At 37.7% G+C, this 16,572-nt stretch overlaps 1 protein-coding gene across 3 annotated transcripts in view; it reads right to left on the bottom strand.

Annotated features, from left to right (window-relative positions):
- The window catches only part of CWF19L2 (CWF19 like cell cycle control factor 2), a 208,105-nt gene that overhangs the window by 157,529 nt on the left and 34,004 nt on the right, over positions 1–16,572 (bottom strand). For all 3 annotated transcript variants that reach the window (XM_060104503.1, XM_060104502.1, XM_060104504.1), the window contains exon 6: positions 6,535–6,628. In XM_060104503.1, the coding sequence (XP_059960486.1) occupies positions 6,535–6,628 (94 nt within the window). The remainder of the gene's footprint in view (positions 1–6,534; positions 6,629–16,572) is intronic.

Genomic DNA, 16,572 nt, shown 5'->3' with positions numbered 1-16,572 from the left:
TTTCCATCCACCTCCTAGAATAATGGAAATAAAAACAAAAATAATCAAATGGGACCTAGTTAATTTATTAAACTTAGAAGCTTTTGCACAGCAAAGGAAACCATAAACAAGACGAAAAGACAACCCTCAGAATGGAAGAAAATATTTGCATATGAAGCAACTGACAAGGGATTAATCTCCAAAGCTTACCTGCAGCTCAATATAAAAAAAGCAAACCAATCAAAAAAATGGGCAGAAGATCTAAATAGACATTTCTCCAACGAAGACATACAGATGGACAAAAAGCACATGCTAAGATGCTCAACATCACTAATTATTAGAGAAATGCAAATCAAAACTACAATAAGGTATCACCTCACGCAAGTCAGAATGGCCATCATCAATAAAGTCTACAAACAATAAGTGCTGGAGAGGGTGTGGAGAAAAGGGAACCCTCCTACACTGTTGGTGGCAATGCAAACTGGTACAGCCACTCTGGAGAACAGTATGGAGGTTCCTCAAAAAAGTAAAAATAGAGCTACCATATAATCCAGCAGTCTCACTCCTGGGCATATATCCGGAGAAAACCAGAATTCAAAAGGATGCATGCACCCCGATGATCACTGCAGCACTATTTACAATAGCCAGGACATGGAAGCATCTTAAATGTGCATCAACAGAGGAATGCATAAAGAAGATGTGATACATATATATACAACTAAATATTACCCATAAAAAAGAACAAAATAATGCCATTTGCAGCAACATGGATGGACCTCGAGATTCTCATACTTAGTGACTTAAGTCAGACAAAGAAAGACAAATATCATATGATATCACTTACATGTCAAATCTAAGAAAAGGCTACAAATGAACTTATCTACAAAACCGAAATAGAGATACAGAGGTAGAAAATAAACTTATGGTTACCGGTGGGTGAGGGTGGGGGAGGGATAAATTGGAAGATTGGGATTGACACATACACACTACTATATATAAAATAGGTAACTAATAAGGACCTCCTCTACTCAATACTCTGTAATAGGCTCTATGGGAAAACAATCTTAAAAAGAGCAGATACATGTATTTGTGTAACAGATTCACTGTGCTGTACACCTGAAATTAACACAACATTGTAAATCAATTATACCCCAATAAAATTTTTTTCAAAATAAATAAATGAAATAAAATATATTAATAGTTTTAAAAAAAGAATAAGGAAATTATAGATAATACAGAACTGTATTACCATAGATAGTAATACAGATATTAACACAAAACTATAATAACAATGAAACAAATTATTCTAGTTGTGATTACCAACTATGGAAATCTGAATGCCTCCAACAAACTTTATTAGGCTGCTAATATTTCCTTCTATATGCATGACACTTTTCATTTGCATATAGGAAATCTAATCAATAAATAAATCAAAACTGTTCTGATCAAAAATAGAACTAGTTTAGATCACCCCAGCTCTATAACCCACAAAATACAGAGACCCCGAAAGACATGTACAAGAATCTTCATAGCAAGAAACCTGCAGTAATCCCAGCCTAGAATCAATCCAAATGTCCATCTTCAGTAAAATGAATATACATTATAGATGATATATATATTCCTAAAATAGACTACTACATAGCAATGAGAATAAATGACTATATACCCAACAACACAAGTGAATCTGAAAATGGGCACAATACTAGCAGGAAACAAAAGAGGGCATAGTATATGATTCCAGGCAAAGCAGAATTTTGGTACTAGAACCCTCTGGCAAGAGCACAGTGACTCGAAGAACCACAAAGCGAATCTGTGGGACGATAATAATGTTCTGTTTCTTAAACTGTATGCTGATTGCACGGATGTTTTCACTTTGTAAAAATACAGCTGACCCTTGAACAACATGTGTGAACTATGTGGGTTTACTTACACTTGGATTTTTTTCAATACCAAATACTACAATACTACACAACCTGCAGTTGGCTGGATACATGGTTGGTTGAATCCACAAATACAGAGGGCCAACTAGAAGTCATATGCAGATTTTCAACTGCACAGAGGGTAGGTGCCCCTAACGCCCATGTTGTTCAACTGTCAATTGTAATCAATCTGTATACTAACGATTTGTGTACTTTTCTATATATGTTTTGAACGTAAATAAAACGTTTACTTTAAAAAAAAAGATTTTTCAATTCTGAAATTAATTCTGTCCCTCACGCAAATCTCAAAAGTTTATCTTCACTAAGCTATCTCTTCTAAGATAACGGGTCTTACTTTACATGCCTAAAATACTGTGTACTTCAAATCCAGGTCTCTAGTTAACTCAATGATTCACTTTTCATTTAAGTTTATTTTGCTCTTGCTCTTTTTTTTTAATTTATATATTCTATGAGTTCAAAATTAGCAATGCAGCTACTCAAGGAAGTTAGTCAAAATCTGCAATTTACACAGTTATAAGAGACAACCAATGTAAATAACACCCATGTTAGTGGTCTAGCTATATAATTAAAATTTTTATTCCAAGGAGTTATCTACTGACAAACTGATGGACACAGTGAAAATTTTAATTCATGCTCATGGAGTTCTCATAGAAATGGGACCTAGGAAAGGACCAAAGGAGCCAGTTTTTATACTTTTTAGACAGAGAAACACTAAATTTATAAGAAATTTATAGGACAAAAATAACTTAGGCTTTGGGTGCTCAATTAGTGAAGAATCTAAACTGAGTTTGGGCTTGGGGTAATAAATTAAAGTAACACGGTCTGTTTGTATAGGCTTTTTGACCTCAAATTCCCTATCTCTGTTGATAAGAATTTCCTTCTACCTTCATTTTTCATATGTAATTTATTCCCTACTTTCAGGAAGACAGAGAGGAGGCTCAAAGTGTCCCTCTTGCATCAGCTCTTTCTTAAGTAACTTTAATTCAAAATAATCAATATGCCATTGAGGCACACTTTGGGGTAATGTACCCTGGGCCCCAACAATAGCAATAATAAAATATTTATAACAAGAGAATTCACCAAATTGAATATTTAAAAAGCAAACAAAAATACCAACTACAGAACCATCTATCAAGAAATTAAATCCAACAAATATTTTGTGAACACTTACTATGAATATGAAAATCTGTTAAACACAGAAGGAAATCAAAACATAATAAGGGGGTAAAACATGGGTGAATGGGGTATCTACTCACTAAAAAAAAACTTTTTTAAAAAAACAAACAAAAAAATCATGAATAAGGCATGGTCCCTGTCCTCTATCTGAGATAAAGGTATATCAAATAATTACAGTAAATTCATTGGTATGGAGCACTTAATATATACCTGTTGCTGATGTCTGTTTTCTATAAGTCAAAAATTAAGAGACTGAGTATATGTTTCCATAATTAAAAGTTATATTATTATAGACAAAATATAACCAAGTGAATCTGGGCTACATCCTCATTTTTCTCAGAAGACAGGCTAATATAAAAATAGCAATAAACTGAATATCAGGAGACCTAGATTTTAGTCTTGCTGTTGTTATTAAATAGTTGCAAGACCTCAAGCAAGTCATTAACTCTTTTAAATTTTGCTTCTTTGTCTGCAAAATAAGGCAGTTGATTTAAATCACCTTTGAAACAAGTTCTCAAAAGATTCTGTAAGAGAAAGCCAAAAAATAAAGAGGGAAAAAAATCTATATGGATGAATAAAAATACAGAGTTTTTAAGCAAGAATATCTACTAACTACATGGCAACAGAGTCTTCTAATGAAAACCTAGAGTAACTAACCCTAGACTAAAATCAGAAGACCTGGGTTCTGGTACTACTCACATGACTATAGGCAAAGAACTTGACCAATTTCAGCCATAGTTTCCTGAACATTAGGTATTAGCTTCCTATACAATTGGGACATCTACTTTGCTACCCTCACATGGCTGCTATTGAAAATAAACTGATACAAAAACGTGTTATTTTGTACACTTAAAAATTGTACAAATATTCCCATTACTAAAATATGATTTAAGATAATTTTGTATGGACAGTGAAAATTTGTTTATTTTTCTACTTAATTTTCTCTAAGGAAAAAAAATATCAAGAGTACCAAATTAGTTATTGTGTATATGGCACCTCAATCATTACCAAAAAATCTGTTGATAAAATCTTCCCAAAACATTTCATCATAAGGACAAATATTTGACAACATCATTATGAAGTATTTACTATATTCCAGATTCTGTGATAAACCCTCACAATAACCATATAAGACAGGTAATACCATTATTCCCTAGCAAAATGTTTAAAATGGGCTCAGAGAGGTCAGGAAACATTCCCCAAATCACAGAACTAATGAGTGGAAACGCCAAAATTCTAATCCCAAGAAGCCAAACTCCAAAGTCTAAGTCCTTAAAGATAAACACTATAGCACCTCTACATACCTCTTAATACTACTGTTATAACACTTTTAGGTGCCTCACAGTTTCAACTCTACCACTAGTCTAAAGAGAATGACTACACTATCTGCATATGCAGAAAAACCTAGAAATCATTTTTTAAAGCTTAATTTCAACTCTGGGATCTGAACCTCTGACAGACATTCAGAGCTTTCTGTCATTCTTTCTCCTTCTAATTAAATATGAGAAAGGGAAATCGTGAAAGCATTATATGAAAGAGAAGGGAGGGGCTTCCCTGGTGGCGCAGTGGTTGAGAGTCCGCCTGCCGATGCAGGGGACACGGGTTCGTGCCCCTATCCCGGAGGATCCCACGTGCCGCGGAGCGGCTGGGCCCGCGAGCCATGGCCGCGGGGCCTGTGTGTCCGGAGCCTGTGCTCCGCAGCGGGAGAGGCCACAGCAGTGAGAGGCCCGCGTACAGCAAAAAAAAAAAAAAAAAAAAAGAAAGAGAAGGGAGAAAGGCTCTCTAAAACCTTTATGTAAGGTAATTTTTCTCCTAGTGTCTTTGATTCTACTGGTTCAGCAAGCTGAAAGATACTACCTAAGGTAGAACTTTGGGTCTTCTCCAATCAGTGAAGTTAAGAACCTGCTGACTACATATACTCAAAGACAGGATTTGCCAATTCTAAGTCTTCCCCATAGATGAACTTACTGACTGTCCTCTGACAACAAGAATGGTAAAAGCTTGGGTCAGCCCTACATAATAATGGTTCACTGAGAAAACTTATGATTCCCAAACTCTTAAATTTCTAAACATCAGTATTTCAAAGAGACCCTTATATGACTACAGTTATTATTATATAGCCCAGCAGAGACATTTCTTTATTGCCCAAGCTGAAAGGCAAGAAAATGTTATAATTACTAATAACTTCAGTAAAACTAATAAATATAAATTAAAAAGGAACCTATACGGTGGCACCAGGGACATCTCTCATAAAATACAAAAGAATATAACAGGGGGCCTCCCTGGTGGCGCAAGTGGTTGAGAGTCCGCCTGCCGATGCAGGGGATACGGGTTCGTGCCCCGGTCTGGGGGGATCCCGTGTGCCGCGGAGCGGCTGGGCCCGTGAGCCATGGCCGCTGAGCCTGCGCGTCCGGAGCCTGCGCGTCCGGAGCCTGTGCTCCGCAACGGGGGAGGCCACAACAGTGAGAGAGGCCCGCATACCGCAAAAAAAAAAAAAAAAAAAAGAATATAACAAATGGCCAAAATAAAAATAAACTATGTATAAAAAGCAGGAAAACATTCTGCTGAGAAATGACTAAGATGAAAAGATAATTTATAATACTACTATGTGTATACTGGGTTAATTGTAATTAATCAAACTTTTCATTGAGTTGTCAATGTAACACTTAATTAGCATATAAGTACTTTTTAAAATTATGGTGAAAGGTATGAATACGTGACACAAGTATTTTGTCTCCATCTGCTGGAAAGTAACAGCACAATCTTAACATCACTAAAATTTGTAAATGCTGGCAAAGTAAGAATTTCTGAAGATATGAAATCACATCTTTAATATTTATACATCATTTTCATGCAACTTCAGAGCTTTAATATTTTTTACATTTTGTTATAGACTGTAACAAACCAGAGGATTACATCCTTACAGAACCATGCTTTTCATTAATCCATTCAAAATATAAACTCAAATATAAAAACATTATCGAGTATAAAAATATTTAATCAATTTGCTAACATATTATAGTTAAAATAATCTTCCCAAGTACTAATAATTTAAATGAGGCCTTAAAAGACTGCATATGTTTTATCATTGCTTTCTTATATGTAAACTGTGAACCTTTAGTAATAATCCATAGATGCTCATAATATAAAACCATATAAATTTCACATCAGATAATCAATATACATCAGTTTTGCAAATGCATAAACAGACACAGGTATTTGCAGACTTGATCAAAATTACAGCATCAAGCAGAAATATTTAAATAATACCTAGGGATAAAATTTAGATTTAATACATCTCAAAATCTGATTTGGATTATTATTCATTTTTGGAATTCATAATACATCTTGCCAATCTACTAGCAGACTCAGTTCATTCCCTTAGGAATACCAAGTTATAAGAAATGCCTGTGTGGCTACAATCAAAATACGAAGATACCTTTAGTAACTGATGACACATTACAGTCTTCTGGTGGAAGACCTGTCCCACCATCCTTCCAGTATGGATTCAATTCTCTTTCCAGCAGTCTCAACTGGAACAAAACATTTTCAGAGGTCACAATTTTAAAATAACCTCACCATATAATATATTAATAAATTAAAAATCTGAGACTCAGTTAACAATTGTAACCTTAGGGAAATACTTTAAAAACTCTTAAGACACACTCTTTTCCAACTTGCAGGAAATAATGTCTAAATTAACATTCATTCAATGCCTTTCTTGAATGCCTACCATGAATCACAACTGTGCTAGATGCAGAAGATGTAATAGTCAATATGCCTAACACAGCCCTTGCTAGCTTATGAGATAGTGAGGAATACAGACAATATACAAGTAACTGACAAGTGCTTTCAAGATATAAGTACAGAGTGTTAAAGCCATACACAATTCAAACTCCTCTCATGCTGACAGATCAAAGACTTCCTAAAGGAAGTAACAGGAGTACTATTAGACCTAAGGATGAGCAAGAATTAGCCAGTTTCTTCTGTGGGAAAAGAGAGAATTAAGAGGTTCCAAGTGTAGGAATAAAAGCATGTTCATAAAACCCAAGAGGAAAGAAAAAGCACTGCACTTTTAGGGAAGAAAGTAATTCAGACTGGCTAAAACTTGAGAAGCATGAATAAATAGCAAATAAGAGATTAGGTTGTAGAATAATCAGGGACTAGGCCACAGGAACCACTTTAAACTGCTATTGGAGCTTTCTGCTGGGGCAATGGTGAGTCATAAACATGATCAGCTTTGTGTTACACAAAGAGCAAACTGGTTTCAGAGTGGAGAAAAGACTGGAGAAAAGCAACATTATAGGTAGGAAACCAGTAAGAAGATTGTGGCAGTAATCAGGAAAAAGATGACAGTAGCCTAGTCACAATGCAAGTGTCTACTGTGTTCCAAGCACTATGCCAGGTACTGGGGCTATAATTAATAAGCTAGGCATAGTCCTTACCATCAAAGAAATTATGGCCTTGAGAAAGGAGAAAGACAAGCAATATTAATATAGAAGAGTGCTATGAAAGTAAAGACTGCTATAGAAACATATACTAGGGGCATCCAATTTGACTTAGGGGGTCAGAAAATGCTTCTTAGAACTAATAATGGCAATTATTAGAAATAATAATGGCAATTAGATAGAGAAGAATGGAAAGAGTTAAATGCTAGCTTCCAGAACCAACCTTTGAAAACAAAAATGTTGGATAAAAATTTTTTTAAAAGCATTTAAAATGTATTCATGAGCTGACAGAAAAGTACAGAATCTCCAAAGAACAAAATTTAAGTTAGGAATTTCCTGGTGGTCCAGTGGTTAAGATGCCGCGCTTCCACTGCAGGGGGCACGGGCCCAATCCCTGGTCTAGGAACTAAAATCCCACGTCACATGGTGTGGCAAAAAAATAGAAAAAAACAAACAAAAAATTTTTAAGTTAAAGGTTAACTTAGAGGGATAAGCAAAGTAGTAAGCATTTGACTTCTCATAATGTACACGCAAAAAGATTCTGCCACCTCCCGTTTTAACCTACTGTAAAATCACACAGTATCTACAATTTCTTCCAGTGGTCTTATTTGAACACTCAGAGAGATACACATCAGATACTCAACAGGATAACAAAGACTAAAATTACAAACTGAGGAGGACAATTGACAACTGGTAAGATGAATTATGAGATACTATCTGAAAGTACACAAGACACAAGACTGAGTATATAAAGAATTACCATCAGTAAGAAAAAGATAAACAACAAAAAACATAAACAAGCAGTTCATACTATAAGAAATCTAAATGACAAAAAAAGATCTCTCCTAGTAATCAGAGGAATGCATATTAATACATGAAATACCATTTCTCACACATTATTCAGCATGACATAATTTTAAAGTTTGACAATACAGATACTAAGTATGGTTAAGAAACACATTGTTGGGGTGCAATAAATTGATATAATCTCTTTGCAAGTGTTTGTAAGAGAAAATAGATGTGTACTTAATAACTTAGCAATTCCACTTCTAAATATGCACTATGGAGAAATTTAGCACTGCTTGTAATAGTTTGTAAGAGTGAAAAACAAAATATCCATTCCAAGAGGAATGGATATTTACAGAATGGCAGAGTTAGATTATGAAAGACTATACAGTGATTGAAAGGAATGAAATAGAAATAAAATATATCAACATGAATCAGTCTCTAAAACATGCTCAGACCTTCTAGTCAAGAGATTTATTAAAGTTCAGTTCATGTTGCCATGTTTGTCTCTGCTCAGGACAAACCGAAAAGATATACAAAATATAAAACACTGCTAAGTTCAAAACAAGATAAACCCATCTCGGTACACCAGAAACAGAAGAGAAATGCAAAGCAGTAAGCATAACTGAAGCCACATGACTACTGGGCTCTATGTGCAAGCAGAAAATGTTAGTCCTTAGTTCAATTTCTAAAACATAATAAATACTAAAGGTGCTCCAGTATATACAGGGGAATGGAAACAAAGCCAAGGACTGGAGTGAGGAGATGTCCTGCTTATGAAAAGAGGTTGAAAAATTGGTATGCATCTCTATATGCTATAGACTGGTTTTATAGATATGTGCCATAGATCTGTAGCTTACGGCACAATGTGGGCATAAGGAGCCAAGAAGACACAAAGACTTGAGTACTGGCTTTCAAGCTTTTCTGTGACCTTGACCCATAGAGAGATTTTCTGTGTGTATGTGTATCCAAAACAAAGGTTTTAGGAAACAAAACGTATATTTGTTATACGTAATACATGCTGATATTTTATATTTTTAAATGATGACTGCAATAAATTTCTGACTCACAATATGAAAAACATTAGCATAAAGCACAAAAGAAATTATATCCTCAATATAAAGAAGACATATGAAATCAACATGCTTCACACTGAAGCTTCAGTTAAGGACCATCATTTTAGTCTTCTTCCTATGATCTTCATTTTTTTTCACTCCCATTATAAGAATTATCATTTGATTCTAAGGCAACGGCCATATTTTCCTCAAAATAAACCAAACATTTATCATGTGTTAAGAATACGATGATGTAGGAAGGAGAGATCAAGATGGTAGAGTAGGAGGATGTGGAGCTCACTTCCTTCCAAGAACACAGCAAAAATACATCTACATATGGAACAATTCTCACTGAAAACCAACAGGAGATTGGTAGAAAGACTCTTATACTACAAAGGCTGTAAGAAAAATCCACACAGATTCACGTAGGAAGAGAAGAGAAGCAGCCAAGTCAGGAATTGTGACCCTGGGAGGGGACACAGAAAAGGAAGGAGATTACATGGACTCAGAGATCCTCCCTGGGGGGTGAGCAATTCAAGCCACATATTGGGTTCCCTAGCCCTAGGGTCCAATGCCAAGAAGACAAGTCCCCTTAGCTGACTTGAAAACCAGTGGGACTAACAGGGGGACTGTAAGAAACGCAGACTCTGCTCATGAAGAACACACACAAATTTGATTACTCTCAAAACAAGGCAGCAGAAGTAGACTTAAACTGCCCCAGGACTCTGGCCAGTTTCCTACAACACCCCCAGCCCATGCTCCAGCCTAAGCCAAGTGGCCACTACAGCACCACTTGCTCCATGGCTCACTTCCACACTGGGGCAAGGGATGCTGCACCCAAGAAGAGTACACAGTTGTGAGAAATGAACCCTGCTCAGATCTGGAACTGCATCTGAATGGAGTGACGGCAACCAATGAAGGTGCCTGGCGAGGCAGCGCATCAGAAGCAGTCTGTAACTCTGACTGGTCTGGGACCACCACAGCCCACTCCCTGACCAAAGCCAAGTGCCCATTCCAGCCCCTCTTGCTATGCCATGCAGCTCCAAACTGGGGCAAGGGCTACAGGACTGAGGGAAGTATGCTGTTTTGAGGGACAGAGCTAACCTGACCCAGAATGGCATCTGACGGGGGTGGGGGGAGGCGGCAGTCACTGCAGCTGATTATGGAAGCAGCTCATTGGGTGAGGTCCGAAACTCAGACTGGGGTCCGGAACACCACAGCCCACACCTGACCTTTCCCGAGCACCCACTCTGGCCCCTCTTGCTCCAATACTGGTCCCCTCTGGGGCAAAGTACTGGTGCTAGGAACAAAAAGAGTACACACTTAAAGGGAATGGAGCCAGCTCACTCCCAAATAACAGGGCTTCTGCTCCAGGAAATTGGGGCCCTACCCCAACTCCAATAAGGTGGTGTTGGTCACTGAGCAGAGAAGAACCCCAGGCTCACACCTGGCTCTGACTCTAGTCCCTCCATCTTCCAGTCTCACCTCCTACAAAGGTGATAGCTTCCAGCACACCCTGTGGAAAGATGTGACTCATGCTCAGGTCAGATCCAGTTCTCCCATCAAAGCCACTGGGCACATGGAGACTGCAGAGAAATGCTCCCACACAAGGACACTCCTTCAAGATCAGAGTAGGTAAATGTTTCACCTAATATCACAGACACAGAGAAAGTTAAGCAAAATGAGAAGACAGAAAACTGTTTCAACTGAAAGAAAAAAAGTAAAACCCTAAAGAAAACAGCTAACGAAATAGCAATGAACAACTCAATATACAAAGAGTTCAAAGCATTGGGCCTCCCTGGTGGCGCAAGTGGTTGAGAGTCCGCCTGCCGATGCAGGGGATACGGGTTCGTGCCCCGGTCTGGGAGGATCCCATATGCCGCGGAGCGGCTGGGCCAGTGAGCCATGGCCGCTGAGCCTGCGCGTCCGGAGCCTGCGCGTCCGGAGCCTGTGCTCCGCAGCGGGGGAGGCCACAACAGTGAGAGGCCCGCATACCGCAAAAAAAAAAAGAAAAAGAAAAAAAAAAAAGCATTAATAATAGGAATACTGACTAAATTAGAGGAAAGAATAGATGAACAGAGAATTTTAAAAAGGAACTAAAAAACATTTTTAAAAGACAGAACTGAAGAACACACTAACTGAAATGCAAAACACATTAGAAGGAACCAACAGCAGACAAAGTGATACAGAAGAAGATGAAATAAAAATTAACTCAATCTGAACAGAAAAAGAAAAATAAGGTTTAAAAAAAATGAGAACAGTTAAGGAATCTCTAAGACAACATTCAGCATACCAACATTCACACTATAGGGGACCTAGAAGGAGAAGAGAGAGAGAGGCAGGGCAAAAATGTGTTTGATGAAATTACGGACTGCCAGAACCTGAAGAAGGAAACAGAAATCCAAGTACAGGAAGCACAGAGGGTACTAACCCAACCCTAAAAAAATGTTAAAGCATTTTCTCTAAGTGGAAAAGAAAAAGCTACAACAAGTAAGAATCTATGGGAAAGTGAAAATCCCACAAGTAAAGGCAAATATATAGTAAAGCCTATGGCTCAATCACTTAAATAGGCTCTTACTAAGATTAAGACAAAAAACTGTGAAATCAACTATATCTACAATGAACAGTTAAGGGAAAATGTGAATATGTAAAATACGTCATTAAAAACACAAAATGTGGTGAAGAGGATTAGAAAAATGTAAATCGTTTAGAATGTGTTTGAACTTAAATGACTACCAGTTTAAAACATGTAAATATAGTTATAGGTCAACATATATGAACCATATGGTAACTGCAAATCGAAAACCTGTACTACATACAAAAAAATCTAAAGAAAAAGGAACACAGGCATACCACTAAAGAAAATCATCAAACCCCAAGGGAAGAAACTAAAAGAAGAAAAGAACAAAGAAGAACTGAAAAAACAACAAGTAAACAAGTAACAAAATGGACACACCAATCAATAATCACTTCAAATGTAAATGGACTAAATGATCCAATAAAAAGACACAGAGCAGCTGATTGGATTAAAAAAAAAACAAGACCCATCTAAATGCTTCTTATAAGAGACTCACTTCAAACATAAAGACAAACACATAAACTGAAAGTGACGGGATAGAAAAAAATAATTCATGCAAATGAAAATGACAAGAAAGCAGGGGTAGAAGTACTCATTTCAGACAAATTTTAAAATAAAGTCAATAAAAAAAGATAAAGAAGGGCATTATTAACAAAAAGGATTTCAATGCAAGAAGAGGAGATAACACTCATTAACATGTATGCACCTAATATAGGAGCACCTAAATAAATAAATAAATAAATAAATAAATATATATATATATATAAAATATTAACAGACATAAAGGGAGAAATTGACAATAACAAATAATAGCAGAGGATTTTAACACCCCATTTACATCAATGAACAAATCATCCAGACAGGAAAACAATAAGAAAACAGTAACCTTAAATGATACTTTGGACCAGATGGGCTTAGTAGATATCTACAGGACATTCCATCCAAAAACAGTAGAATACACATTCTTTTCAAGTTCACATGGAACATTTTCCAGAATAGATCACATAGGAGGCCAAAAAATAAGTCTCAACTAATTTAAGAAGACAGAAATTATATCAAGCAGTTCTTCCAACCACAAGGCATGAAACTAGAAATCAATTAACAGGAAGAAAAATGGAAAAAACACAAAATGTGGAGACAATAATATGCTACTAAAAGAAAAACCAATGGGTCAATGAAGAAATCAAAGTGGAAATCAAACAAAACCTCTACACAAATGAAAATAACACAACTTTCCAAAATCTGTGCTACACAGCAAAAGTAGTTCTAAAGGTAAGTTTATAGCAGTAAAAGGCCAACCTCAAGAAACAAGAAAAATCTCATCAACAACCTAACCTACCATCCAACGGAATTAGAAAAAGAAGAACAAACAAAAGCAGAAAGAAGAAAGCAATTAAAATCAGAGAGGAAATAAATAAAACAAAGAACAAAAAAGAAAAAAAATAGAAAAGACCAATGAAACCAAGAGTTGATCTTTTGAAAAGATAAACAAAACTGATACGCCTTTAGGCAGATTCATCAAGAAAAAAAGAGAGAGGACCCAAATAAACAAAATAAGAAATGAAAGAGGAAAAATAACAACAGCTATCACAGAGATACAAAAATATCAAAACAGAATACTATGAACAATTAATATGCCAACAAATTGGACAACCTAGAAGGAATCAACAAACTTCTATAAACATAAAAACTTACAAGACTGAATCAGGACAAAATAGACCATATGAACAGAAAGATCACTAGTAGCAAAATTGAATTTGTACTTTAAAAAACTCTCAGCAAACAAAAGTACAGGAACAAATCCACTCCTGGGAGAAGTCTACCAAACATATATAAAAGAACTAACATCTATAATATCTAATATCTCAAACTCCTCCAAAAAACTGAAGAAGAGGGAACATTCCCAAATTAATTCTATGAGGCCATCGCTAATTACCCTGATACTAAAATAAAACAAAGACACTACCAAAAAAAAAAAAAAGAAATTACAGGTGAATATCTCCGATGAATGAAGATCCAAATAGCCTCAAGAAAATATCAGCAAACCATATTCAATAATATATAAAAAGGGTCATACATAATGATCAAGTGAGATTTATTCCAGGGATGGTTCAATATTTGCAAACCAATCAATATGATACACCACATTAACAAAAGGAGGAAAAAAATCACATGATCATCTCAACAGACACGCTAAAAGCATTTGACAAAATTCAACGTCCTTTGGTGACAAAAACTCAGCAAAGTTGGTATAGAGGGAAAATATCTCAACATAATAAAGACCATTTGTGACAAATCCACAGCTAACCTCATACGTGATGATGAAAAGCTGAAAGCTTTTCCTCTAAAATCAGGAACAAAGGGGTTCGAAGACAGTGGAGGAGTAGGAGGATGTGGAGTTCCTCTCTCTCCATGGATGCATCAGGAATACATTTATAGATGCAACAATTCTCACAGAACACCAGCTATACACTAGCAGAAGACCTCAGACACCAGAAAGGACTATAAAGATCCCTGCATAACTGTGTAGGAAGAAAGAAAGAAGGGAGAAGGAGGAGGAGAGGAAGTGGGATTGGACCTGCATGCCAGTGGTGGGAGCTGAAGCAGGAGAGAAATTCCCTTATCTGGAGAATCCCCTTCACCAATGAGGAAAACAGTTGGGAGAGAAGGGAAGAATTTGAGGCTGTCAGTGGAGGGTGAAGCGACCGACCTTAGCAGATGGGACAGAGTGAAAACTACACAGACAGTCTGTACCGTGGCCCTAAGTGCCCCGGATTGGGATGTGTGTCCAACAGTGCACATGGGGGCTGGGGGCTGGGAGCTGGAGCATGGGGATTGGAGAGCAAACCCAGGGCAAGAACTGCTGTTGGCTGTGGGGAGATGGCCTGAGGGGACAGGAGGGAGGAAATGGCAACAGAGAATGCCTATGGAGGAAAACTGGAATGCCATGGAAGCAGGGCGTTACTGCTGAGTCACATGCAGGGGGTGGAGCCACCACTGTAGCCAGTCTCTCCCCACACGCCAGTGCCTAGCACCAGGCAATACAAAAGGCCCTGCCAGGGCTGGCCCTCACGTGCCTGATGCTGGGCCCTACAAAAACCCCAGAGAGGGCTAGCCCTTGCACACCTGCCACCAGGCGCTAAAAAAAGACTGGCCAGGGCTGGCCCTCGCACACATGCCACTGGGCACTAGAAAAGATTCCCACTAGGGCCATATCTCTTGCGCCCATGGCCGCCAGCTTCCCCACGCACCTGGCGCCGCCGGGGCTCCCACTATCCAAGTAGCCGTGCCACCTCCGTGCCCTGTCCTCACCGGGACAGACCCAACTGCTCCAGGGAAGCCTCGGGAGGAGACTCCTGTGGGTGGCCCACACACATAGATAGGGATAAAAAGACAGCTGAGCCCCAGGGGTGGGGCAACTAAAAAAGAGCAACAAAAATCTTTCCATCAGTTGCACAAGTGGCAAATTAAATCCCCATAATCAGCTAAGTAGATACTGTGCCTATGGAATATCTGAAAGGACAATGAGCATTCCCACAAATGAAAACGGTCTAGCACTGGCAGCTGTGGACTTTGGGGGCAAGCACACACATGAGTGGGGCCAGATCAGAGTCTCAGCTGCCCCCACAGGGCCCAAGCAGGTCCAGAGACCATCATAGAGGCATTGGAGGGTCTCCTGAGGAGGCAGAGGTGGGCTGTAGCTCACGATAAGGACAATAACAGCTGAGACCCCAGGAAAACATTATTATTACTATTAATTTTACTCAGTTTTGATTCATTCTGTTGTTAAATCTGTTGTTTTGTTTTTTCTTTTTCTTTGTTGTTGTTGCTGTTGGTTTCGGTTTTTTTTTAATTTTTACTTCTATTTAGTCTCAAGGGTTTTTTTTAACATACTTTTGATCTTATATTTCTACTTTTACTTTGCTTTTCTGTTGTTCTGTACTTCTTCATCGTTTTTTAATATATTTTTAAATTTTTTTTGTATTTCCATTTTCCCTTTGCTCTCCTGTTCTGTGGGTTTTGTACCCATTTCTTTTCTTTTGAATCATTTTTGTCTGTTTTGTTTTCTTTGCTTTACTGTTCAGTTGGCACTCTGCTTTGATTTTGGTTTTTTTGTTTTTGTTAGTTTTGTTTTTAATTGTTTAATTTCGTGTTGGGATTCTTTGGCTATTCTCTTGTTTTCTGTTTTCTTTGGTTCTGTTTTTGTTTCTTCTGTGTGTGTCTGTGTGTGTGTTTGTTTCTTTGTTTTTGCTCATTTGATTTTGCTTTTACCATTTGGGGTTTTGTTTGTCTCTCTTTTTTTTTTTTTCTTTAATCCATGACAAGCTGCTTGTGGGGTCGTGGCTCCCTGAACAAAAGTTGGGCCTGAGCATCTGGGGGAGGAGGACAGAGTCCAGGGTACTGGACTGCCTGAGAATTCCCAGTCCCAGAAAATATTAATCAGCAAAAGCTCTCATGGAGGTCTCTATCCGAATTCAAGACCCAGCTCCACCCAACTGCTTGCAGCCCCTAGAGCTAGTTGCCTCACACCAAACAACAAGCAAAACAGGAACACATACTCACCCATCAGCAGACAGGCTGCCTAAAGTCGTACTAAGCTCACAGACACC

The sequence above is a fragment of the Mesoplodon densirostris genome, chromosome 7 (genome assembly GCF_025265405.1).
Source record: "Mesoplodon densirostris isolate mMesDen1 chromosome 7, mMesDen1 primary haplotype, whole genome shotgun sequence".
Lineage (NCBI taxonomy): Eukaryota > Metazoa > Chordata > Mammalia > Artiodactyla > Ziphiidae > Mesoplodon > Mesoplodon densirostris.
Note: the sequence above shows the minus strand (reverse complement) of the source record. Positions and strands in the feature narration are given on the sequence as shown.